General features: G+C 43.8%; 1 protein-coding gene across 3 annotated transcripts; it reads right to left on the reverse strand.

The window, feature by feature from the left end:
- Positions 1-379: 379 nt before the first annotated feature.
- On the reverse strand, positions 380-26,923 carry LOC115178856 (lysophosphatidic acid receptor 2). Of its 3 annotated transcripts, none has more exons than XM_029740232.1 (7): positions 26,726-26,923; positions 11,812-12,287; positions 11,439-11,548; positions 9,198-9,284; positions 8,737-9,064; positions 5,242-5,507; positions 380-1,584 (listed from the first exon to the last, which is right to left on the reverse strand). In XM_029740232.1, exons 2-7 carry the CDS (start codon positions 12,035-12,037, stop codon positions 1,486-1,488), a joined length of 1,116 nt encoding a protein of 371 aa, XP_029596092.1. In that variant the 5' UTR covers positions 12,038-12,287; positions 26,726-26,923; the 3' UTR covers positions 380-1,485. The 3 variants fall into 3 exon arrangements, with proteins under 3 accessions (XP_029596092.1, XP_029596093.1, XP_029596091.1); XM_029740233.1 differs by lacking the exon at positions 380-1,584 and adding an exon at positions 2,605-3,987; XM_029740231.1 differs by lacking the exon at positions 380-1,584 and having other exon boundaries at positions 2,607-5,507.

The raw sequence follows: 26,923 nt of genomic DNA on the forward strand, positions 1-26,923 counted from the left end.
GGACAGTCAGCGAGAGACAGGTGGACGGACAGTCAGCGAGAGACAGGTGGACGGACAGTCAGCGAGAGACAGGTGGACGGACAGTCAGCGAGAGACAGGTGGACGGACAGTCAGCGAGAGACAGGTGGACAGACAGTCAGCGAGAGACAGGTGGACTGAGTCAGAGAGAGAGACAGGTGGACTGAGTCAGAGAGAGAGAGACAGGTGGACTGAGTCAGAGAGAGAGAGACAGGTGGACTGAGTCAGAGAGAGAGACAGGTGGACTGAGTCAGAGAGAGAGACAGGTGGACTGAGTCAGAGAGAGACAGGTGGACTGAGTCAGAGAGAGAGACAGGTGGACAGACAGTAACAGAGAGACAGATGGACGGACAGTCAGAAGTGTTGTAGGGTCTCTTTAATAGAAGCGGTTTCCATCATTTCTGAACATGAAAGTGATTGTGAGGTCACAGCAACAACCAGAACACATCAGTCTACAATACAGACTGGTCTATAGTCTATTCATTCATTCTCTAGACAGCAACAACTGGCTCTGACACCAGCTTGAAATACACTTCATCATGTTACCATACTATAACTTGATTGATGACTTTACAAGGAATCTATATGTTAGGGGTCAAGGAAGGGTCAAGAGGAAGTGAAGGTTACTGTGAGAGAAATGAGTAAGGTGAACAGGAGGTCACTGATACACATGGAGAAGAAGTCAGCGGATAAAAGAGGAACTGCTGTCAGACGGCTCGAACGCCAAGACAACGAGGCAACAACGAGGCAGTAGTTCTGAGAAGGTACAACCTGATCTCCTCTTGACATATAAAGGCCTGTTTGATCATGTGTAAAATGTGCTTGCAGCGGAGGCATCCAGTGGGGGGAATAAACTTGGTTTGAGTTTTTTCTAGTCGTCCGTTTGAGTTTTTACTCTGTTCAGAACCTAACAATACATTTAATAACAGTAAAATGTCTTTACAAATACCCCCCCTCTTAAAACGCACCTAACATGTTGTGCAGTACACAAACACCTCTCCAACCCCTGCACACACACACACACCACTCCGACCCCTACACACACACACACACACACACACAAACACCTCTCCCCATCACTGTATACACTCAGCGCAGACTATTCCCGTAAGATCAACGACAAAAAAATGCATAAATAAAATGTCAAATTGAAAATAAAAAGTCATAAATATACAGTTCTGATTGTAATGATGGCTTTTCTACTGAGCTGGCTGGTGAAATGAACACAATGAACAGGAGGTTAGGTAGACAACATGTCAACATCTCTGAGGAGTGGATATGGGACAATGAAAACAGAAAAGTCAGTGCGGTAACTGTAGTTATTGGTCATGTTTCTGTAACATACAGTATCATCAGTCATACAAACATTTTACATCAATATAACTAAAAATCACATCTATACAATAAAAACATTTAGCATGATTCAGAAATTCCCCCCAAAATAATCACACACAATGTGTGTGTGTGTCAGCTCTCTGTGGACGTCATCATGTCCTCTGTTCCCTTCAGGATGAGAGGAGCTCCCCTGGTCTTCTCCACCAGCTCCACATCACGATTCTCAGACGTCTGGAGAGGGATGGAGAGGCAGGATGAAGGGGATTAGGTGGAGGACGAGGAGAGAAGGAATGAAAGGAGAAAGAGAGGGAGTTAGTAAGGTTCAGCGATCGGAGAGAGGGAGAGAGAGACAGATGAAGAAAGAGAGAAATACAGTCTGGTGTCTTTCACAGAGTTAGGTGTTCAGTAGCGTCATCTCTGCTTCTCTCTCGCCATGACAAGCACAGCAATAAGCTGGATCACAGCACGTACAGATATCATCCCTGCTTTTCTCTCGCCATGACAAGCACAGCAATAAGCTGGATCACAGAGCGTACAGATATCATCCCTGCTTCTCTCTCTGACAAGCACAGCAATAAACTGGATCACAGCTCGTACAGATATCATCCCTGCTTCTCTCCATGACTAGCACAGCAATAAGCTGGATCACAGCACGTACAGATATCATCCCTGCTTCTCTCTCTCCATGACAAGCACAGCAATAAGCTGGATCACAGCACGTACAGATATCATCCCTGCTTCTCTCCATGACTAGCACAGCAATAAGCTGGATCACAGCACGTACAGATATCATCCCTGCTTCTCTCCATGACTAGCACAGCAATAAACTTGATCACAGCGCATACAGATAGGAGACACAATAAGGACACAATACAACCAAGCTATAACCTAAATAAAACCCAACTATAACCCACAACCTATTTATTTAGCCATTTCTGTGGGTGGCAGGTAGCCAAGAGGTTAAGCGTGTTGGGCCAGTGACCGAAATGGTTGCTAGTTCGAATCCCCGAGACGACTAGGTGAAGAATCTGTCAACGTGCCCTTGAGCAAGGCACTTTGACCCTAATTGCTCCTGTAAGTGGCTCTGGATAAGAGCGTCTGCTAAATGACTAATATGTTTAGCTTCTAGTTTGTGTCCTTATTCTCGTTCCTAGCAGCATCATAAAAGACAGACATGATCAAGCGATGGCCGCACCCAGCTGCACGATGCCGCCAGGCATAACCAAGCGATCAGGCAGACAGACACAGATAAGGAATGTATTCATTTTTCTGGCTTTATTTTCAGATGTTTTGATACAAAAATAAAACTAAAAAACAGTAACAGATTTTTTTAAATGAAAGAGAAAAAAAAAACGGTTTCTCTGTTAAATGGAGTATTATTAAATTTTTTGCAATTTTTTAAAAATATGTTTTCATACGTGCTTATGAAAATAATGCATATTAACAGGCATATTTATTTTAAAAAATCTAAATATTTCGAATATTCATAACCAGCATTTCCCTTTTATAGTTTCTCAGGTATGAACATTTTCCCTTTTCAGAGATGATTTCAGCCAGTAATGGTGAGAGTTGGGGTCCGTCCCAATAATCTCCTTTCTCCTGAAGGGTGCACTCGTTCATGACATTCCACACATCTGACAGCATTGGATTGGTGGAGGCATGGGCTAGAGGGAGTTCCCACCATATTTCTAATACCAGTCATTTCCTTTCAAATCAGTGAAGGGAAGTGAACGAGTGCACACTTTGGGAGGAAGAAGAGACAATTGGGACGTGGCCCAGGAGTGTAGAAGAGGACGACTTGCTTTCACTTGACCACTGGGGGGCGCTAATGTATATCACACTTTACAGTGTGTGTGTGTGTGTGTGTGTGTGTGTGTGTGTGTGTGTGTGTGTGTGTGTGTGTGTGTGTGTGTAAAGAATTACAGTCCGTGTCATGGGTGGGGTAAGTACGAGGGGAACATATTTCACTGTCACACCAGAGTTAGTGCAGAATAGCGTGCGACACTGAAATGTTTCCCCTCCCTCCTGTATTGTGCCGTTTGTTCGTTCTCCATTAGTGACATCACTGACAGGATGTGTAAACGTTTAACTGGTGTTTGTGTGGGGTACTGTAAACACACACACACTCCTGTGTCTCCACACAGAGAGCAACGACACAGTGATGAGTCAACCGTGTGTTTGTTTGTGTGTGTGTGTGTGTGTGTAATGTATCCATGCGTGTGATAGTGTATGTGTGTGCGCACGTGTGATAATGTGTGTGTGTGTGTGTGTGTGTGTGTACACACGTGCCATAGCTACAGGTCACAGGAAGCATTACAAATAGTCAGACCCGTTTGAACCACTAACATCTGGTTTACATCCCACCAGGCTGTCCAGGGTGACAGACAACCTTCCAACAACGTTATAGAGACATTGTCACTATATAGAAAGTCTGTATGGAAAGTCGATACAGGTGGCAGTCAGCCTTCCAACAACGTTATAGAGACATTGTCAGTACTCAGAAAGTCTGTATGTAAAAGAGTTGCATCAGAGTCCAGTATGGACCCAGGTGAAGACCAAAACATTCACTGCAGGGGCTGGCCTTACTCAACCGGACTCATTCAAGTCTTGGCGTTGCAGAACGTCTCTTTCTCTCTAGACACACAGATTGGGACAGTGCATCTGCATTAGAAGCTGCCCAGCACCATGTTAACAGAGTAGAAATCAGCCCCATCCCTCTCAATCCACTCACAACATTATGTTTGATCAGGTCTCTTTTTCCAAACAGCACGTAGACTGCCCCCCTCTCTAGTTTCTAAAAACACGCAGTCCCTTCTCCAAACAGTACATCTACCGTTAGTTTCCAAACAATAACATCTGCATGATTAACTATTCATATGGTTCTATGTTGATTAGAACAGAGACTGATAGTGCTGGTATGTTACAGTGTACAATACAAGCTAGCGCAACATACAGTATTATAACAACGAGCCTACAAACACGGCATATTCTCTGTTTGCTTGTAAAGGGAGGGGGAGATACCTCGTCAGCTGTACAACTGAATGCCTCCAACCGAAATGTGTCTTCCGCATTTAACCCAACCCCTCTGAATCAGGAGGTGGTTGTCGTCGAGGCCTGGTTGTTGTAGGGCTATTTTGTGACATTGTTATGGTAGTTGTTGCACTGTAATTCTGTTGTTGTAGGTGCTTTAGTGGTATTGTGTAACGTTGTCGTTATTGTAGGTGTTGTTGTTGTATTGTGTTACGTTGTACTTATTGTAAGTGTTGTCATGGTATTTTGTTATGTTGTCGTTGTTGTAGGTGTTGCCGTGGTATTGTGTTACATTGTTGTTGTTGTAGGTGTTGCCATGGTATTGTGTTACGTTGTACTTATTGTAAGTGTTGTCATGGTGTTTTGTTGACGTTATTGTAGGTGTTGTCGTGGTATTGTGTTACATTGTCGTTGTTGTAGGTGTTGCCATGGTATTTTGTTACGTGGTAGTAGTCATTTTAGTGGTCTTTTGTCCATTGTAGTTATTTTTTAAATGTTTTGTTAAGTTTGTAGTGGTTATAGTGGTTGATGTCGTTACGGTGTGTCAGTTTGGAGGCCATAACATTGTTGTTACGGTGTAGTTGATGTCATTGTGACCGTGTAGCTACGCTGTTGTCACAGGACTGTTAGCTAGTCGTCTGAGTGGGCATGGTATTGAACGTTGCTATAGCACCCTGTCACTGTTGACATTTTTACGGTGTAACTGCTTGTTACGTCGTCATCGTACGTCTGTCACCTATATGTGTCTACTGTCCTCGTCTAATCGTCTGTGTCCGAGTGGTCGCCGTGGGGACTTATATGATTGTTGTCGTCGTTGTGGTTGTCGTGGTGATTGTTGCCGTTGCTCTCAGAGAGTACCTCTTGCTCCAGGGTGTTGCAGCGCATGCCGGACAGCGCGTCTCTGTGGCCGGCGCCGCCGCTGCGACACAGGCAGCAGAGGATCCTCTTGAAGGTCTGTAACATGTCCGTGTCTCTGAAGCTGTAGATGATGGGGTTGACCAGGGAGTTACACTCAGCCAGGACCAGACAGTACTTCTCATAACGCAGCACCTGGCACGATTCACAGCCCAGACCATCCAACATCAACAACACCAGGCCCGGGGTCCAGCAGATCACAAAACAACCTGGAGGAAAGGAGGGGAGGAGAGAGAGAGAGGAAGGGGAGGAGAGGAGGGAGAGGAGAGAAGAGGGGGAGGAGAGGGGGGGAAGGAGAGAGAGGAGGGGAGAGAGAGACAAATGTAAAAATTCAGCTGGTCAGTGAATAGTGTACAGACACAGAGTCAGTATCCACTGTCAGTGTGACTTGGGGTTGGTCGGACAGATCTGATTTCATTACACACCACACACACACACACACACACACACACACACACACACACACACACACACACACACACACAGTGACAGAGAGAAGGGGAGGTTGAAATGGAGGAGTGTTTTTGTGTCGAGGTGGTTTAACTATGCTGTTCCCTGTCAGGACATGCACAGACATTCCTCGCTCACATTTTTGTTTTACTATCCTTGTGGCGACCAAACAATTGATTCCCATTCAAAATCCTATTTTCCCTAACATATAACCCTAATTGTAACCCTAAACCTAACCCCGAAGCCTGAATTAGCCTTTTTCCTTGTGAGGACCGGCGAAATGTCCCCAATTGTCTGAATGTTCTTTGTTTTACCATCCTCTGAGGACTTCTGGTATCCACTAAAACCCAAAACACACACAGCCTCGATCACTCACACTTGCCATGCCAGAAAGAGAGACAACCAGAAATTCAAGGATTCCGTATGAGCCTATATGTGAGAAACAGAGACGTCAAATTCCTTCTCGAGGAATTTAATCAGAAGTTAAAAATGCTGGAGCAGAAGCTTGGAAGAGGGAGAGAAGCAGGAAAGAGGAGAAGGAAGGAAGGAAGGAGGAAGGAGGGAGAGAGTGAGGGGGAAGTAGAGTGTCTGGTTAACGAGTTAGGACAAGCCAGAGAGGTGCCTGAATGCCAGAGAGAGAGAGAGAGTGTGTGTGTATATGTATATACAGTTGAAGTCAGAAGTTTACATACACTTAGGTTGGAGTCATTAAAACTTGATTTTCAACCACTCCACAAATTTCTTTTAACAAACTATAGTTTTTGGCAAGTCTGTTAGGATATCTACTTTGTACATGACAAGTAATTTTTCCAACAGTTGTTTACAGACAGATTATTTCACTTATAATTCTCTGTATCACAATTCCAGTGGGTCAGAAGTTTACATACACTAAGTTGACTGTGCCTTTAAACAGCTTGGAAAATCCCAGAAAATTATGTCATGGCTTTAGAAGCTTCTGATAGGCTAATTGAAATCATTTGAGTCAATTGGAGGTGTACCTGTGGATGTATTTCAAGGCTTACCTTCAAACTCAGTGCCTCTTTGCTTGACATCATGGGAAAATCAAAAGAAATCAGCCAAGACCTCAGAAAAAAAATATCGTAGAACTCCACAAGTCTGGTTCATCCTTGGGAGCAATTTACAAACGCCTGAAGGTACCACATTCATCTGTGCAAACAATAGTACGCAAGTATAAACACCATGGGACCACGCAGCCGTCATACCGCTCAGGAAGGAGACGCTTTCGGTCTCGTAGAGATGAACGTACTTTGGTGCGAAAAGTGCAAATCAATCCCAGAACAACAGCAAAGGACCTTGTGAAGATGCTGGAGGAAACAGGTACAAAAGTATCTATATCCACAGTAAAACGAGTCCTATATCGACATAACCTGAAAGGCCACTCAGCAAGGAAGAAGCCACTGCTCCGAAACCACCATAAAAAAGCCAGACTAGGGTTTGCAACTGCACATGGGGACAAAGATCATTCTTTTTGGAGAAATGACCTCTGGTCTGATGAAACATAAATAGAACTGTTTGGCCATAATGACCATTGTTGTGTTTGGAGGAAAAAGGGGGAGGCTTGCAAGCCGAAGAACACCATCCCAACCGTGAAGCACGGGGGTGGCAGCATCATGTTGTGGGGGTGCTTTGCTGCAGGAGGGACTGGTGCACTTCACAAAATAGATGGCATCATGAGGTAGGAAAATTATGGGGATATATTGAAGAAACATCTCGAGACATCAGTCAGGAAGTTAAAGCTTGGTCGCAAATGGGTCTTCCAAATGGACAATGACCCCAAGCATACTTCCAAAGTTGTGGCAAAATGGCTTAAGGACAACAAAGTCAAGGTATTTGAGTGGCCATCACAAAGCCCTGACCTCAATCCTATAGAAAATTTGTGGGCAGAACTGAAAAAGCGTGTGCGAGCAAGGAGGCCTACAAACCTGACTCAGTTACACCAGCTCTGTCAGGAGGAATGGGCCAAAATTCACCCAACTTATTGTGGGAAGCTTGTGGAAGGCTACCCACTGGCTCCAGGTCATCTATAAGTCTTTGCTAGGTAAAGCCCCGCCTTATCTCAGCTCACTGGTCACCATAGCAGCACCCACCCGTAGTACGCGCACCAGCAAGTATATTTCACTGGTCACCCCCAAAGCCAATTCCTCCTTCGGTCGCCTTTCCTTCCAGTTCTCTGCTGTCAATGACTGGAACGAACTGCAAAAATCCCTGAAGCTGGAGACTCATATCTCCCTCACTAACTTTAAGCACCAGCTGTCAGAGCAGTTCACAGATCACTGCATATGGCCCATCTGTAAACAGCCCATCCAACTACCTCATCTCCATACTGTTATTTTTTTTTTCTTCTCCTTTGCACACCAGTACTTCTACTTGCACATTCATATTCTGCACATCTATCACTCCAGTGTTTACTTACTAAATTGTAATTATTTCGCCACTATGTCCTATTTATTGCCTACCTTCCTTATCTTATCTCATTTGCACACACTGTATATAGACTTTTCTATTGTGTTAATGACTGTATGTTTCTTATTCCATGTGTAACTCCGTGTTGTTGTTTGTGTCGCACTGCTTTGCTTTATCTTGGCCAGGTCGCAGTTGTAAATGAGAACTTGTTCTCAACTGGCCTACCTGGTTAAATAAACGTGAAATAAAATATTTTTTTTTTAAAAGTGATCCAAGTTAAACAATTTAAAGGCAATGCTACCAAATACTAATTGAGTGTATGTAAACTTCTGTGATGTGATGAAAGAAATAAAGCTGAAATAAATCATTCTCTCTACTGACATTTCACATTCTTAAAATAAAGTGGTGATCCTAACTGACCTAAAACAGGGAATTTTTACTAGGATTAAAAACTGAGTTTAAATGTATTTGGCTAAGGTGTATGTAAATTTCCGACTTCAACTGTGTGTGTGTGTGTGTGTGTGTGTGTGTGTGTGTGTGTGTGTGCCCCCCGTCCCTCCTCACCCAGGATCATAGACACAGTCTTCATCAGGTTGAACACAGTCTCCTTGTGTCGTATCTGGCTGGTGTGCTGAGACATCCTCTGGCTCTTGTGTCTGACGTACACAAAGATCCTGGTGTAGGCAGCCACCATGAGAGAGAAGGTGAACAGGTTAAGCACAGCCCAGAACACCAGGTAGGAGCGTTGGTACATGGGGGCCATGGTGGAGCAGTTGTCCAGGTCACACACACAGTGCCAGCCCATGGTGGGAACCAGGCCCATGAAGATGGCTAGGCCCCAGATAGCGGCGATGAGCAGCACCACGCGGCGGTTGGTCATCTTACTGTGGAGCTGAGACGATATATACTTTATTAGTCCATAACAGATGGAAATGTTTCTACCGCTTTCTCCCGACCACTCTGATATACCTCTACTGTAATATCCACACACACACACACACACACACACACACACACACACACACCTGCATGGTGAAGATGGTCTGGTGGCGCTCCAAGGCGATGGCCAGGAGGTTCAACACCGATGCTGTCAGACTGGAGTCGATCAGGGTCTGGAGGGAGGAATAATTCATCTATACTTGAAGGGTTTTAACGTACTGATCGAGATAGGACAGATGAGAGGAGACAGGAAAGGTAGGAGAGATGGAGAGTCAGAAGACCAGAGGGTGGATTACAACCCACGCTGACTGGTAAACTTGGCTGTACAGTCGTGGCCAAAAGTTTTGAGAATGACACAAATATTAATTTCCACAAAGTGTGCTGCTTCAGTGTCTTTAGATATTTTTGTCAAATGTTACTATGGAATAATGATGTATAATTACAAGCATTTCATAAGTGTCAAAGGCTTTTATTGACAATTACATGAAGTTGATGCAAAGAGTCAATATTTGCAGTGTTGACCCTTCTTTTTCAAGACCTCTGCAATCCACCCTGGCATGCTGTCAATTAACTTCTGGGCCACATCCTGACTGATGGCAGGATGAATTCTTGGAGTTTGTCAGAATTTGTGGGGTTTTGTTTGTCTACCCGCCTCTTGAGAATTGACCACAAGTTCTCAATGGGATTAAGGTCTGGGGAGTTTCCTGGCCATGGACCCAAAATATCAATGTTTTGCTCCCCGAGCCACTTAGTTATCACTTTTGCCTTATGGCAAGGTGCTCCATCATGCTGGAAAAGGCATTGTTCGTCACCAAACTGTTCCTGGATGGTTGCTCTCGGAGGATGTGTTGGTACCATTCTTTATTCATGGCTGTGTTCTTAGGCAAAATTGTGAGTGAGCACACTCCTTTGGCTGAGAAGCAACCCCACACATGAATGGTCTCAGGATGCTTTACTGTTGGCATGACACAGGACTGATGGTAGCACTCACCTTGTCTTCTCCGGACAAGCTTTTTTCCGGATGCCCCAAACAATCGGAAAGGGGATTCATCAGAGAAAATGACTTTACCCCAGTCCTCAGCAGTCTAATCCCTGTAACTTCTACAGAAAATCAGTCTGTCCCTGATGTTTTTCCTGGAGAGAAGTGGCTTCTTTGCTGCCCTTCTTGACACCAGACCATCCTCCAAAAGTCTTCGCCTCACTGTGCGTGCAGATGCACTCACACCTGCCTGCTGCCATTCCTGAGCAAGCTCTGTAGTGGTGGTGCCCCGATCCCGCAGCTGAATCAACTTTAGAAGACGGTCCTGGCGCTTGCTGAACTTTCTTGGGCGCCCTGAAGCCTTCTTCACAACAATTGAACTGCTCTCCTTGAAGTTCTTGATGATCCGATAAATGGTTGATTTGGGTGCAATCTTACTGGCAGAAATATCCTTGCCTGTGAAGCCCCTTTTGTGCAAAGCAATGATGATGGCATGTGTTTCCTTGCAGGTAACCATGGTTGACAGAGGAAGAACAATGATTCCAAGCACCACCCTCCTTTTGAAGCTTCCAGTCTGTTATTCGAACTCAATCAGCATGACAGAGGGATCTCCAGCCTTGTCCTCGTCAACACTCACACCTGTGTTAACGAGAGAATCACTGACATGATGTCAGCTGGTCATTTTGTGGCAGGGCTGAAATGCAGTGGAAATGTTTTTTGGGGGGATTCAGTTCATTTTCATGGCAAAGAGGGACTTTGCAATTAATTGCAATTCATCTGATCACTCTTCATAACATTCTGGAGTATATGCAAATTGCCATCATACAAACTGAGGCAGCAGACTTGGTGAAAATTAATATTTGTGTCATTCTCAAAACTTTTGGCAATGACTGTACATGTGTGCCGGGTGAACCCGGGACTAACTGCTGGACCACAGCGGCCACAAGGGTCCTTTTTTCAACTATGTGGGCCTTTTGCTCATAATAACTTAGTAAGCATAAATCACACAAACCTACAGTACTTTGACAGGAAAAGTTTTCCCAGTTTGACAGAAAAAATGTGGATTAATCGATTCATGGGCCCTAGCAAGCATCAACTCAGGGACGGACCAGGATCAGAAATCAGCCCAGGCTTTTCTGACATGCCGGCCCATTTTTTCCTCAAGGACCTCATCACTAGCTAAATAATGCTAATTATGTGGAAAAGAAACTGCCCTTTGGCCAGTCCATTTCTGCATCAACTAATCCTATGGGAAGAACTTGTCTTGTGCTCCTGGCTTACTGGCCATTGGTTCTTGGGACAGATTGAGGGTCCAGGGTTAGTTAGGGTGTGTGTTGGACTCTCCTACCTGGCGTACAAACCACTGGTTCTTGGACAGCTTGATGGTCCAGGGCCCAGTGTGGAACATCAGGTGCAGGTAGGCAATACCTGAGAACAGGTCTGCTGCCGCCAGGTTGCCTAGGGGATAGTAGACAAGAACATTAGTAGGGTTGCTAAGGGGGTAATATTACTGGTAACTTTCTAAAATGAACCAGTAAACTCCTGGATTTTAGGGAATTTCCACAAATATAAAGAATATGACATAAATATGACTAAATGTTTTGAAAGTATAATTTACCAAAGATTTTGTAGATTTAAAAATGACCAAAACTTCTGAAAATTCTGGTAAGTTTGGTAAATGAGTGGGAGCAGCTGCTAATTGACAGACACACACACCCTACCTAGCAGATAGTAGATAGGGAAGTGGAATCGTCGGTTGATGAAGATGGCCACCATGACCAGGATGTTGGCCAGGATGACGATGACAGACACACCCATGCCCAGGCTCACCACCACGTAGTCCCGAGGACGCCAGTGGGCGCTGATGTTCTTGCCACTATGTTCGTAGAAGAACTGCACTGTACGGTTGTAGTAGCACCCGGGGATGTCATCTGTCAACTTGTCCATCTTGACCAATCAGAGGGGGTGGATGGGGTGGAGCGTAGAGTGGGCAGGAGTTAAGTGGAGTGAGGGGGACCAATTGGATTGTCCGGACGGATGAGTGGTGGCGGGGGTCGGAGTGGATGGGACTCGCCCTATTGGTGGGTTGGGGGTGGTCTCGCCATGAGGGGTGGGAGGGAAAGGATGGCGTCCAGTTTGATTGACGTCTATCTCCTCCAATCGTGTGTGGGCTGAGACGTTGTCCCTTCTCTTTGGTCTGTTGGGGGAAAGAGAAGTAGAATATTTAACAACATAGTTGAAGACGCACACTATTTTAATTATGACTAGCGTTAGGAGTTTGTCCTTTAGAGCCTTCAACTAGGGTCTAGAGGCGTTCCTTTAGAGCCTTCAACTAGGGTCTATAGACTTTCCTTTAGAGCCTTCAACTAGGGTCTAGAGACTTTTCTTTAGAGCCTTCAACTAGGGTCTAGAGGCGTTCCTTTAGAGCCTTCAACTAGGGTCTATAGACTTTCCTTTAGAGCCTTCAACTAGGGTCTAGAGACTTTCCTTTAGAGCCTTCAACTCGGGTCTAGAGGCTTTCCTTTAGCGCCTTCAACTCGGGTCTAGAGACTTTCCTTTAGAGCCTTCAACTAGGGTCTAGAGACTTTCCTTTAGCGCCTTCAACTCGGGTCTAGAGACTTTCCTTCAGAGCCTTCAACTAGGGTCGAGAGACTTTCCTTCAGAGCCTTCAACTAGGGTCTAGAGACTTTCCTTCAGAGCCTTCAACTAGGGTCTAGAGATGTTCCTGGTCCTGAGATTAACACTGATGAAACATCCTCCTGTAATAAACATCCCTACAGCAGGTTGTTCTGGTCCTGAGGTTAAAACACTGATGAAACATCCTCCTGTAACAAACATCTCTACAGCAGGTTGTTCTGGTCCTGAGGTTAACACTGATGAAACATCCTCCTGTAATAAACATCCCTACAGCAGGTTGTTCTGGTCCTGAGGTTAACACTGATGAACCAGCATCCCTACTGCAGTGTTGACTGTAAACCAGGCTTCCTGCTGGGGTTTAGATAACAACAACATTCCTTCTACCTCAGTGTATGATCTGTGTAGTCTTTACTGAACCAGGGGAGTTATTACCGATGTAGTGATGTCTTGATTCTAGCAGGTTAGTGGACTGAAGATAGTGATTTACAGTAACCTAACTAGTCTCTCTCGACCTCCCTCCCTCCCTCCCTCCCTCCCTGGGCTCTACTCTCCTCCTAACAAAAGAAACAACAGAGCAGCTTTCTGGAGCAGAGAGACACACCTCACAATTACACAATCCAGCAATGTAACCTAATCTCAATCCAAACACACAGCAACACACACACAGCCTCAGTGCCCCACTCTACGACTGTGAGACAGAGGGAGAGAGAGGGAAACAGAAAGAGATTGAAAGCGGAAGAGGGGAAACGAGAGAGGGAAGATTAAATGTATACAGGAGAGGAATGGAAGAGACTGAAAGGGAAAGAAAACATGAAGGATTGGGGGGGAGAGAGAGAGGTGTTAAATAGCTGAGTTGGAGTCAGAAACAGAGGAATGCAGAGGGAGTGTTTGTGGTGTGTGAGTGTGTACTAAGAGATGGTCATCTGGCCTCGAAGTCCCTCCCACCAGTCTCCCTATCTGACCGCTAAACAGAATGGAAGTACAGCTCTCCCTCTCTAAAGCACCAGATATCTAAACCACGACCACCAGCTAACCTTCTCCTGACATAATCATCCGGCCTTTAAGTAGCAGACATCTTAATCCACAGCCACTCAGAGTAGTGTCTGCACTTTGCAGAAGAGCACTTAAAATGGGAGGCCCCAGAGGAAATCAAACACATGACCCTGGCATTGTGAGAACCATGCTCTACCAACTGAACCTCTACCCTGATCTGACTGTCTAACTGAACCATACAGGACCTCTACCCTGATCTGACTGTCTAACTGAACCATACAGGATCTCTACCCATCTGACTGTCTAACAACCATACAGGACCTCTACCCTGATCTGACTGTCTAACACTCACAGCAGAATAAACAGCTGTAGGACTACTAGGTGCTTATACGTTCTGACAATCTGTTTTGTCTCACTGTGTGTACCACAATGAGCATGGAGTAAATAAAGAAAATTCTCTGAAGAGGTCAGACAAGATTGTAGCCAAGCATGGACAATCTCAAGGCTACAAGTCCATCTCCAGAGACCTTGATGTTCCCGTTTCCACCATACGTAATGTTATCAACAAGTTTAAGGCCATGCCACTGTAGTCGACCTCCCAGGACGTGGCCGCAAGAGAACACTTGATGGAAGATTGCAGCGACGGATTGTTTGAAAGGTGGAGAAAGCACCTCGATCAACTGCAACAGAGATTCAAGCTGACCTTCAGACACACAAGGTACAACAGTTTCAACTCTGTCCATCCGTCTCCAACTCAATGAAAGGGGGTTATATGGTAGGAGACCCAGCAGGATCCCACTGCTGAGAGAGAGACATCGGAATTGGCCAACACACATCTGAACATTTCAAAATCCTTCTGGGAGAATGTCCTGTGAACAGATGAGACCAAATTAGAGATTTTTGGTAAAGCACACCATCTCTAAGTGTACAGCCTTCAAAGACAAGAACCTTCCCTACAGTCAAACATTGAGGAGGTTCAGTGACGTTTTGGGGTTGCTTTGCTCCCTCTGGCACTAGACACTAGCTCATATCCTGCTTAGGGTCTTCTTCAGAATAAGATGCAGCTTTGATATCCCACTCATGAGTATCCCTGTATTCATGAATAAACAGAATATTCCTAATTTAAATATATGGGTTAAATGGAATAGTAACTGAAATATGGACACTGGACTGGCCTATAACCTGCAGCGGAATTATGCATTCCTTGCAGTGAAATGAAACAAAATGTTAATGTCGTCTCGGGAACAGGAGTGGAGAAATTATTTCTTTCTTTCAGCATCTCTTGAGGAAATGTGAATGTAATGTGTTATCCTTATCACTGTTATGCCAGCAGACAATATTTCAACCACAATATATGCACCCAAGACCAACTGAAGTCTTAGCTGGAGACAAAACAGTTTCAGATACCTAGATATCAGGTAGAATTACCTCACAGATCCATCCATCTATCTAGGTATCTGGTAGAATTACCTCACAGATCCATCCATCTATCTAGATATCTGGTAGAATTACCTCACAGATCCATCCATCTATCTAGATATCTGGTAGAATTACCTCACAGATCCATCCATCTATCTAGATATCTGGTAGAATTACCTCACAGATCCATCCATCTATCTAGATATCTGGTAGAATTACCTCACAGATCCATCCATCTATCTAGATATCTGGTAGAATTACCTCACAGATCCATCAATCTATCTAGGTATCTGGTAGAATTACCTCACAGATCCATCAATCTATCTAGGTATCTGGTAGAATTACCTCACAGATCCATCAATCTATCTAGGTATCTGGTAGAATTACCTCACAGATCCATCAATCTATCTAGGTATCTGGTAGAATTACCTCACAGATCCATCAATCTATCTAGATATCTGGTAGAATTACCTCACAGATCCATCAATCTATCTAGATATCTGGTAGAATTACCTCACAGATCCATCAATCTATCTAGGTATCTGGTAGAATTACCTCACAGATCAATCCATCTATCTAGATATCTGGTAGAATTACCTCACAGATCCATCAATCTATCTAGGTATCTGGTAGAAGTACATCATAGCTCCATCTATCTAGATATCTGGTAGCAGTACATCATAGCTCCATCTATGTAGATATCTGGTAACAGTACCCCCCAGGACAGTGTACACAGTTCAAATGAAACATGGATTTATAAACTCAGCAAAAATTTTTAAAAAAAGGCAGTTGACAGTGAGAGGACATTTATTTTTTTGCTGAGTTAATAAACACAGTGGTGTCTGACATTATTTACACCCTTGATTAGGATAAATAAATCACAAATACTGAGCTATATTGTATGTGAAAAATAAATGGGTAAATTATATTATTTTCTACTAATACAATTGCTTAATTTTGTTTAACAAGTAAAACATTTTTTCTGAAAAAGGTAGGGGTCAAAATTATTGACACCCCTAAAGACTCATAAATATAGTAGTCAAAAGTTTAGTATTTGGTCCCATATTTCTTGCATGCAATTACTACATCAAGTGTGTGACTCTACAAACTTGTTGGGTGCATTTGCAGTTCGTTTTGGTTGTGTTTCAGATTATTTTGTGCCCAAAATAAATGAATAGTAAATAATGTATTGTGTCATTTTGGAGTCACTTTATTGTAAATAAGAAGAGAATATGTAACTAAACACTTTACATTTTAGTCATTTAACAGACGCTCTAATCCAGGGTGACTTACAGTTAGTGCATTCATTAAGATTGCTAGGTGGGACAACCACATTTCACAGGAAGTACATCCCTCAGTAAAGTCAGAGAGCTAGTAAGGGGGGTGGGGGGGTGCGCTGCGGGATTATTTAAGATACTCTTTGAAGAGGAATGTTTTCAGATGTTTTGGGAAGAGGGGCAGGGACTCTGCTGTCCTAGCTTCAGGGGGAGGCTGGTTCCATCATTGGGGAACCAGGAGAGAGAAGAGCTTGGACTGGGCTGAGCGGGAGCTGCCCTCCCGTAGGGGTGGGAGGACCAAGAGACCAGAGGTGGCAGAACGGAGTACTCAGGTTGGGGTGTAGGGTTTCAGCAGAGCCTGAAGGTAGGGAGGGCCACTTCCTCTTGCTGCTCCGTAGGTAAGTACCATGGCCTTTTAGCATCCACACTTCTACATTAATGTGGATCCAGTGACACAATATGTATATTTAATTGATTTTAAAGTCAGGCTATAACACAACAAAATGTGGATAAAGTCAAGGGATGTGAATACTTTCTGAAGGCTCTGTACATACCAAACATAGGCTCTAGTAAGGGGACTCCTAGTCTTCACCCTGTAGCTTAGATTGTCACTGGTAATTTCCCTTCCCTTACATGCTTTTAACGTGTTCCCATTGTGACTCTTGGTGCGTCCAAAATCCTCAGTTAACAATTGAGCCCAGAGAACTCCAAAGTAACATGAACTGTTTCTACTGTAGATAGTGTGGCAGACCAGCACTAAACAGTCACATTTGATATCACACGCTTAGATAGATCCCCTGTTGAGTCTCTGTGGTTAGGCCTAGTATGTTTTAGTTGTAAAAGACAATTATTGTTATTAGATGCCTTATTCTGATCACAGTTTGTCATTCCAGACCAATTTCCCTGAGATAAATGTTGTATATAATGTTATGATAGCATGACGTTTTGTAGCATATTGTTTTTTTTTTACCTTATTCGTTCAGTAAAGGTATTGTTTTACTAATATGACATCACTAGTGTATGTCCCTTCTCTGCAAGGCTTTGGAATACCTCCCTGGTCTTTGTGGTTGAATCTGTGTTTGAAATTCACTGCTCGACTGAGGGACCTTACAGATAATTCAACGTGTGGGGTACAGAGATGAGATAGTCATTCAAAAATCATGTTAAACACTATTATTGCACCCTGAGTCCATGCAACTTATTATGTGACTTGTGTTGGAAACTAACTAATTGACTTGAGGATGTTTTAGTATGTTTATAATCATATAACAAAGGGGGCCTGTCTCTAAGACAGAATGTTTCCATAAGGGTGAGATAGGAGCCATACAGTATGTTAGAGCGAATTGATTGTAAACTACTGCCATGTAACACTGTCTTATAGCTTCACCGTTTTATATCCATATATATATATATATATATATATGTTATAACTTCACTGTTAAATATCATTATACTATCTCAGTGTTATAGCTTCACTGTTTAATATCATTATATTATCTCAGTGTTATAGCTTCACTGTTAAATATCATATTATCTCAGTGTTATAGCTTCACTGTTTAACATCATTATATTATCTCAGTGTTATAGCTTCACTGTTTAACATCATTATATTATCTCAGTGTTATAGCTTCACTGTTTAACATCATTATATTATCTCAGTGTTATAGCTTCACTGTTTAACGTCATTATATTATCTCAGTGTTATAGCTTCACTGTTCTATATCCTTATATTCTCTCAATATGTGACTGCGGCAGGCTGCTAGAACGTATACTCCCTAGTGTCAAGGCTTCTCCTGACTGATAAGAAGACAGGGAGGTGGGTGGAGGAGAACCAAAGGTTCTGGACTCAAGCTGGGACAATAACACCACCTATCTAGCAACCGAGATTAATTATACATCCTAGACTCTGTAGGGGGAGGGCTTATCTGAGTAGAGGGTACAAACAGAGGTTATAAATATATGTGCGTACAGTCCCTGGTTTGAATGCAGGCTGTATCACATCCGGCCATGATTGGGAGTCCCATAGGGCGGCGCACAATTGGCCCAGTGTCGTCCGGGTTTGGCACGAGACATTTCACTGTTGTTGTTTCTTGACTTATTACCATTTTGATTGATGTGTATTGGATGTCATATCATTTTAAAGGGCTGTTTCTCAGCTTTCAAAATATGTATCATACTTTCATATATGGTTTGACACCAGTATTCTCATTAAGATACACAGAGGTCATGGTCTCAGAAAATTCAGGAATTCCAAAACTCTCCTGCCGATGATGCAACAATGCCAATATGGCGATTTACAGTTAGCTGGTGTTCTAAAGCCTAGTGTTTCATTCCCCTTTAACTGAGAGTGACAAACAGAGAGCTGGCAGTTAAAAATGGGTCATGCTAAAACACCTACATCCTGTAGCTTACCACACACACACAAAGAGTATTATGGTGTGTGTGTGTGTGTGTGTGTGTGTGTGTGTGTGTGTGTGCGCACAGTAGACTGTTCTGTTGCCCTACAAACCGAAGAAGGCTACCAAGCCAACACAGTCAGTTGGCTTGGAAACCCAAGACCAAATTCTGAAATTTAGAGTCAGTTGTTCTTCCATATAGACCGTGTTGTTTTGTCCAGACTGTGGTAACATGTTAAAGAGTGTGACATCACCAGAACAGGCTCAGTGGCTGTTATAAAAGTCATGATCCAGGGGTCATTCATGTTATTACATGTGTAGGTTGGTGCTGGGAGGGGGTACTAAAGAGTGTGTATGTGTGTGTGTCTCTCAGAGAGAAGGGAAGTGAGGAGGTGACATGATTTCTCTGTACTCAGAGGAAGAGAGATGTTCACAGATCTTCTATCTTTAACTCTTAAAAGTCTAAGCCATTGGGGGAGAAACACATTGAATAACACATTAATTAAATGGCAAAGAAAACAGTCCAAATAAAAATCATAATGAATAAGGTTCTGAGGTGTCTGTCCTTATATCTACTAGATAGAAGATAAGGAAATCTGGTTTGTTTTCACACGTTTTTGCACACATATTTCACTTGTTTTTAGGGAAGGCACAAAACTACCTTCATACTTCGCAATTTTTTAAATATTTTTTAACTGGTACCGGTTACCTTCAGATGAGTTCTGTGAACAGAGAACACCATCGTGTTCGTGAGAGCCATCTTTCCATAGAGTGGTCATAATAGTTTGTAGGTGAAACCATTCGGATTAGTGATGCACCGATATGACATTTTTGTCCGATACTGATATCCGATATTTTCCTTGCCAAAAAAAACGGTAATGATACCGATAACTGATATTTAAAAATGTTGCGGCCTTTTAAGCATTCTAGTACAGTTAAATCGTTAACACACACACACACACACACACGGACGCAGCGGTCTAAGGCACTGCATCTCAGTGCAAGAGGCATCCCTACAGTCCCTGGTTCGAATCCAAGTTGTATCACATCCAGCCGTGATTGGGAGTCCCATAGGGCGGCGCACAATTGGCTCAGCGTCGTCCGGGCCGTCATTGTAAATAAGAATTTGTTCTTAACTGACTTGACTAGTTAAATGAAGGTTACACACACCACACTGACAAAAAAGTTATTTTGTTGGCATTTACGTATGTTCCCATTACCAGTAAAACATAACCAAAACCTATTTCTTTCACTTACTTGCTGTGCTGTTTCATTGTTCATTTGTTCAGTCGTTTCATTCTCAACCAGGATTTCTATGGAACGCCGTTTGGGTCTTTGCGTGTCAAAAAAGATACGTCAAATTAGACTATTTGACGTGTTGACCAATCAGGACCTGAATATGACTGCACTTCAAATAATAATTTAACGCGTTCATACATTTTGAAGTAGTTATTACACCATCACTTGTATTTCATATGTCACAACGATTCATCGATACATATGCTATGATGCTGGTAAAGTTGTCTCGAGCACCTACAGTGCTGGTCATAAAAAAAGCTAGCTAGCTCATGGATGCAAACAATGTTCTTCCCCAAAAGCATAGCACATTTTTTTAAATAAAAAATTACATCTGTTTCAGTAGCTTTTGTTAGCTAGCTAACTATATAGCTAGGTGTCATCCTCTAAAATAACCCTTATTTATAAGACAGTTCTTATTTGATTAATGGTGGTCAGACCCATCTATGTGAAGCTAGCAACAATAAGGATTAGCCACAATAGTGGATTTTGCGGTTAGCCTTCAAAATAAAAGTATGGCATAATTCTACTATCTGTATTCATTTGCATCACAGTGAATTACATACTTTTATTTAGAAGGCATACCACAAATTCCACTATTGTGCCTAATCCTTATAGTGGCTAGCTTCACAACACATAACCCTGTCCGGTCAAGCCTCACTAGCCAGATGAAGCTAGCTGGCTGCTTATAACGTTATCTTTTGGCAACAGGGTTAACTTGTTATGGATAGGGGGCAGTATTTTCACGGCTGGATAAAAAACGTACCCGATTTAATCTGGTTATTACTCCTGCCCAGAAACTAGAATATGCATATAATTAGTAGCTTTGGCTAGAAAACACTCCAAAGTTTCTAAAACTGTTTGAATGGTGTCTGTGAGTATAACAGAACTCAAATGGCAGGCCAAAACCTGAGAAGATTCTGTACAGGAAGTACCCTGTCTGACCATTTCTTGGCCTTCTTTGTCATCTCTATCCAAAACAAAGGATCTCTGCTGTAACGTGACTTTTTCTAAGGCTCCCATAGGCTCTCAGAAGGCGCCAGAACGTTGAATGATGACTTTGCAGCCCATGGCTGAAAAACAGTAGCGCATTTGGTAAGTGGTCGATCTGAGAACAATGAGACGGGCGCGCGCGTACACGTGAAGAGTCCATTTTAGATGATCAGTCTTTGAACAAAAACAACGACTCCCGGTCGGAATATTATCGCTATTTTACGAGAAAAATCGCATAAAAATTGATTTTAAACAGCGTTTGACATGCTTCGAAGTACGGTAATGGAATATTTTGAATTTTTTTGTCACGATACGCGTCCGCGCGTCACCCTTCGGATAGTGTCTTGAACGCACGAACAAAACGCCGCTATTTGGATATAACTATGGATTATTTGGAATCAAACCAACATTTGTTGTTGAAGTAGAAGTCCTGGGAGTGCATTCTGACGAAGAACAGCAAAGGTAATCCAATTTTTCTTATAGTAAATCTGAGTTTGGTGAGTACCAAACTTGGTGGGTGTCAAAATAGCTAGTCCGTGATGGCGAGCTATCTACTCAGAATATTGCAAAATGTGCTTTCCCCCGAAAAGCTATTTTAAAATCGGACACCGCGATTGCATAGAGGAGTTCTGTATCTATAATTCTTAAAATAATTATGTTTTTTGTGAACGTTTATCGTGAGTAATTTAGTAAATTCACCGGAAGTGTTCGGTGGGAATGCTAGTTCTGAACATCACATGCTAATGTAAAAAGCTGTTTTTTTATATAAATATGAACTTGATTGAACAAAACATGCATGTATTGTATAACATAATGTCCTAGGAGTGTCATCTGATGAAGATCATCAAAGGTTAGTGCTGCATTTAGCTGTGGTTTTGTTTTTTGTGACATTATATGCTAGCTTGAAAAATGGGTGTCTGATTATTTCTGGCTGGGTACTCTCCTGACATAATCTAATGTTTTGCTTTCGTTGTAAAGACTTTTTGAAATCGGACAGTGTGGTTAGATAAAGGAGAGTCTTGTCTTTAAAATGCTGTAAAATAGTCATATGTTTGAAAAATGGACGTTGTCGGATTTTCGAGGAGTTTGTAATTCGCGCCACACCCATCATTGGATATTGGAGCAGGTGTTCCGCTAGCGGAACGTCTAGATGTAAGAGGTAGCTGGCTAGCTATTTATTTTCATGAACTGAAGTTCAATTTCAATTGGCAAACAACAAGTGGCAACCTAGCTAATACTTACTCACAAAGATTCCTAAATCATTGCTAAGAATAATGAAAATGACTGCAATTTTTACTGGTCATTGTTTTCAGGCTGGTTGTATTGGTGCTAGCTAGGTACCAAGCTAAAGCTAGCTACCCTAGAAGTTGCGGTCGTACAAATTATGCTTTATTACCAAAGCGGTATTGTAAACATTGTTCGTGGCCAGTGTTTGCTTGTTTGCAGACTTTTTTGTATAGCTTTGACAGTGCTACTGTATCTTTTCTGGCATGCAAAGACCCAAACGTCGTTCCATAGTATGTATGTCGAAAAGCTAATAGCAGTGACGCTATTACTGTGTAACTCCGGTAGGGCAACATCTGAAAAATAGCGCACTTGTTAGTGTGTACCGGTGCTCGACCAGTCGGCGAAAGCCGACATCACCCACAACAGAGAACGGTTGATTGTCAAGGGCAATGAATTCCATTATCTTGGCTTTAATGGATTTCGCCTTTGAGTTGTCTCGCTGAAATGTTCTTACTCTTTCAAATGCCTCCTCGACTTATTGACTGCTCGATCCACACAGCAGCCATTGTGGGCTAGGTTAGGAATGCTGCGTTGCAGTGTAGCGCAACATTTTACGTGGCATTATTACGTCATATACCTACTTTGTACAGGTATGCACAGTAGCTTTGACATAGGTTTCTAACATCGGGCGTTAAACTAGACATCGGGCCAATACCAATGTTGCCGTTTTTAGCTAATATCGTCCAATTCCGATATGTTCACCGATATAATGAAACGTTTTCGTGAGAAGACCGGTTTTCAGTATATCTCAATGTCTGACAAACAATGCTGTAGCTCAGCCACCTTCCACCACAGATGCAGAAGTGAGATGTCGGCGGATGTTGTGATTTGAGACGCATCCAATGCAACAAAACATATATTTCTTGATTAAATTGACAGATTCTGATGGGGATGACCGGTGCGTCAATCGACTCCAGGGAGTTAAACAGATTCTGAGAGGTGTGCGTGTGTACGTGTGTGTGTGCGTGTGAGATTAAGAAAGAGGAAGTGTGTGTCTCATATATCAGAACTCTAAACACTGAGCTGTCTGATTTATACTTCCTGTTATGCCAGAGTGTGTGTGTGTGTGTGTGTGTGTGTGTGTGTGTGTGTGTGTGTGTGTGTGTGTGTGTGTGTGTGTGTGTGTGTGTGTGTGTGTGTGTGTGTGTGCGCGCGCGCGCACTGGGAAGAATCAGTAAACACTAGTTTGAATGCAAACAGGTCATTACAGATGGAGACACACCCTTTGCGGTAGCCTCATGCCTTCTTCCCTCTCTCTCTCTCCTTTCTTCCCTCTCTTCGTGTTTCTTAAAAGGAAAAGTGATTTTTTTTTTTCCAACCAAATCTAAAAACAAATATGTAAATGGTATGTTCTAGAAGTATCCAACCTGTATTAGGTTGTATTCCCTGTAGTGTGACTCGAGCCGTCTCGCCTACACAGCTGTTCCATTCACCGTGTAGACTGCTGCTACATGTAACTCCCAAAATAAAGGAAACACCAGCATAAAGTGTGTTCATTGGGCATTGGGCCACCAGAACAGCTTAACTGCGCCTTGGCATACATTCTACAAGTGTCTGGAACTTCCTGTATGGAAGCAACCCTTGCTTCAGTTTCAATATACTTTCTACCCCTCTTTTACTAAAGTGTGCCCATTTTGGACGGAGAGGTATCGCTGGAGGCACATCAAAATGGAATACAGCGTTGTGGCCAAAGTTCACAATGACACAATGTCATGTGTAGTTATAACTCTGCTATATTAGTCTACATTCTACTGTCCAGTCTGTCCAGTTACAACTCTGTTATATTAGTCTACATTCTACTGTCCAGTTACAACTCTGTTATATTAGTCTACATTCTACTGTCCAGTCTGTCTAGTTATAACTCTGTTATTTTGTATTAGCCTGGGTTAAACTGATTACCACATAGTCAGTCCACCCAGAGAAACCAATGTAGGGTGAGTTCAGCTCTCCCTAGTCCTGTAGCCTTTAACATTGAGTCAGTATAATACAGCAATCCTGTCTGTGTGTGTGTGTGTGTGTGTGTGTGTGTGTGTGTGTGTGTGTGTGTGTGTGTGTGTGTGTGTGTGTGTGAGTCAGATGGGCCCCCTATATGCGGCTCCGTGCAGCGAGCCTCTTCTATTCTTGTCATACAACTACACACACAACTCCCCCTCTCTCCTCCTTCTGCGTTATCAGTCGAGATGTTGTTTCGTTCCAATCTTACCGAGAATTAAGAGCAGTTTCATCCGCAAGCGGAAAGTCATTTTCTAGTTTCCAAACAAACCCCCCACCTTATCTTTCTATTACATCAGAAGGCTGGCCACAAGAATGACTTGACGTGAGAGAGACGTTGACTGTTTTCTGAGAAACAAAAGGTGTTTTCTTTGTTCACATCTCCAGCCGTGGGCCCACCACTAGTTGACTTCCAGGATGCAGGTCTCGTTTACTTCCGTCTCCCTGTTCCTCACTTTACACTGTCACTATTCAGATCCTCTTAGCTTATTTACACAGACAAAACCCCATCTCTTGACATTTAGTTAACTTCTTTTTGTGATATGTTAAAGGGGTAGGAGGTAAAGAACATGGTACATATTGACCCAGCTGGAGACCCTCTGTATCTGTCTCTCACCTTCTGCCTCAGTCTCTGCCTGCCTCTCACCTTCTGTCTCAGTCTCTGCCTGTCTCTCACCTTCTGCCTCAGCCTCTCTCTCACCTTCTGTCTCAGCCTCTGCCTGTCTCTCACCTTCTGCCTCAGCCTCTGCCTGTCTCTCACCTTCTGCCTCAGCCTCTGCCTGTCTCTCACCTTCTGCCTCAGCCTGTCTCTCACCTTCTGCCTCAGCCTCTGCCTGTCTCTCACCTTCTGCCTCAGCCTCTGCCTGTCTCTCACCTTCTGCCTCAGCCTCTGCCTGTCTCTCACTCCTGCCTCCACCTTCTGCCTCAGCCTCTGCCTGTCTCTCACCTTCTGCCTCAGCCTCTGCCTGTCTCTCACCTTCTGCCTCAGCCTCTGCCTGTCTCTCACCTTCTGCCTCAGCCTCTGCCTGTCTCTCACCTTCTGCCTCAGCCTCTGCCTGTCTCTCACCTTCTGCCTCAGCCTCTGCCCTGTCTCTCACCTTCTGCCTCAGCCTCTGCCTGTCTCTCACCTTCTGCCTCGCCTCTGCCTGTCTCTCACCTTCTGCCTCAGCCTCTGCCTGTCTCTCACCTTCTGCCTCAGCCTCTGCCTGTCTCTCACCTTCTGCCTCAGCCTCTGCCTGTCTCTCACCTTCTGCCTCAGCCTCTGCCTGTCTCTCACCTTCTGCCTCAGCCTCTGCCTGTCTCTCACCTTCTGCCTCAGCCTCTGCCTGTCTCTCACCTTCTGCCTCAGCCTCTGCCTGTCTCTCACCTTCTGCCTCAGCCTCTCCTGTCTCTCACCTTCTGCCTCAGCTCTGCCTGTCCTCACCTTATGCCTCAGCCTCTGCCTGTCTCTCACCTTCTGCCTCTCACCTTCTGCCTCAGCCTCTGCCTGTCTCTCCACCTTCTGCCTCAGCCTCTGCCTGTCTCTCACCTTCTGCACTCAGCCTCTGCCTGCTCTCCCTTCTGCTCTGCCTGTCTCTCACCTTCTGCCTCTGCCTGTCTCTCACCTTCTGCCTCAGCCTCTGCTGTCTCTCACCTTCTGCCTCAGCCTCTGCCTGTCTCTCACCTTCTGCCTCAGCCTCTGCCTGTCTCTCACCTTCTGCCTCAGCCTCTGCCTGTCTCACCTTCTGCCTCAGCCTCTGCCTGTCTCTCACCTTCTGCCTCAGTCTCTGCCTGTCTCTCACCTTCTGCCTCAGCCTCTGCCTGTCTCTCACCTTCTGCCTCAGCCTCTGCCTGTCTCTCACCTTCTGCCTCAGCCTCTGCCTGTCTCTCACCTTCTGCCTCAGCCTCTGCCTGTCTCTCACCTATAACACCGTGAGGTTAACTCTGACCACATAAAATCTATATATTTTACAGCCTATATCCGGGAAACAAGCACAAACACTACATGCACAGGTCAACTCTTGCATCCGTGCAGTTAACACGGAATGTCACGCGAAACAGCGGTGGAACCGCGAGCCAGCCAGCGAGACACAGCAAAACCGAGAATATTTAACAAAGGTTATTAACAGGGTTTTTTCCGTAAGGAAAAACTCCACAACCATTATCCAAAAGTGCTGAGAATGCACAATGTTCTTTTACGACTAATTTTTACGAGTTTATCAAGTTAAACCAGTCATTAAGGCCTATAACGTAGCCTAAATTAAGCTTTTCGCATGTGGCCTATCCGAGTTTAGCTTTCACTCACTAAACAATGAAAATGTGCTTTCGTTAAAACTAAAAACATATAAAAATATCAAATTCCTTACCTTAGTCTTGCCTTAGCTTCTATCCCTTCATATCCGCTTCCAGAAACGAGTTTAGTCTTTGTTTAATCCATACATTTGTCTTAAAATTACAATCCAAATTTGACTTTCGAGTGACTTTGGTCGTTTGGCCGCAGTTTACCTGCGCGCGGTAGAGAAAGGGTGCGGCGGGGCTTGTCTCTGTCAGAATGTGGCTTGGAC

Source organism: Salmo trutta, chromosome 38, assembly GCF_901001165.1.
Source record: "Salmo trutta chromosome 38, fSalTru1.1, whole genome shotgun sequence".
Taxonomy (NCBI): Eukaryota; Metazoa; Chordata; class Actinopteri; order Salmoniformes; family Salmonidae; genus Salmo; species Salmo trutta.

What these genes read in the sequence shown, in the direction of transcription:
- LOC115178856 (XM_029740232.1), bottom strand. Translation starts at nt 12,037, where the DNA reads ATGGACAAGTTGACAGATGACATCCCCGGGTGCTACTACAACCGTACA. An exon ending in CCCTATCTACTATCTGCTAG is followed by an intron (nt 11,549 to 11,811) that starts GTAGGGTGTGTG and finishes ACTATCCCCTAG; the next exon opens with GCAACCTGGCGGCAGCAGAC. An exon ending in ACCAGTGGTTTGTACGCCAG is followed by an intron (nt 9,285 to 11,438) that starts GTAGGAGAGTCC and finishes TCCTCCCTCCAG; the next exon opens with ACCCTGATCGACTCCAGTCT.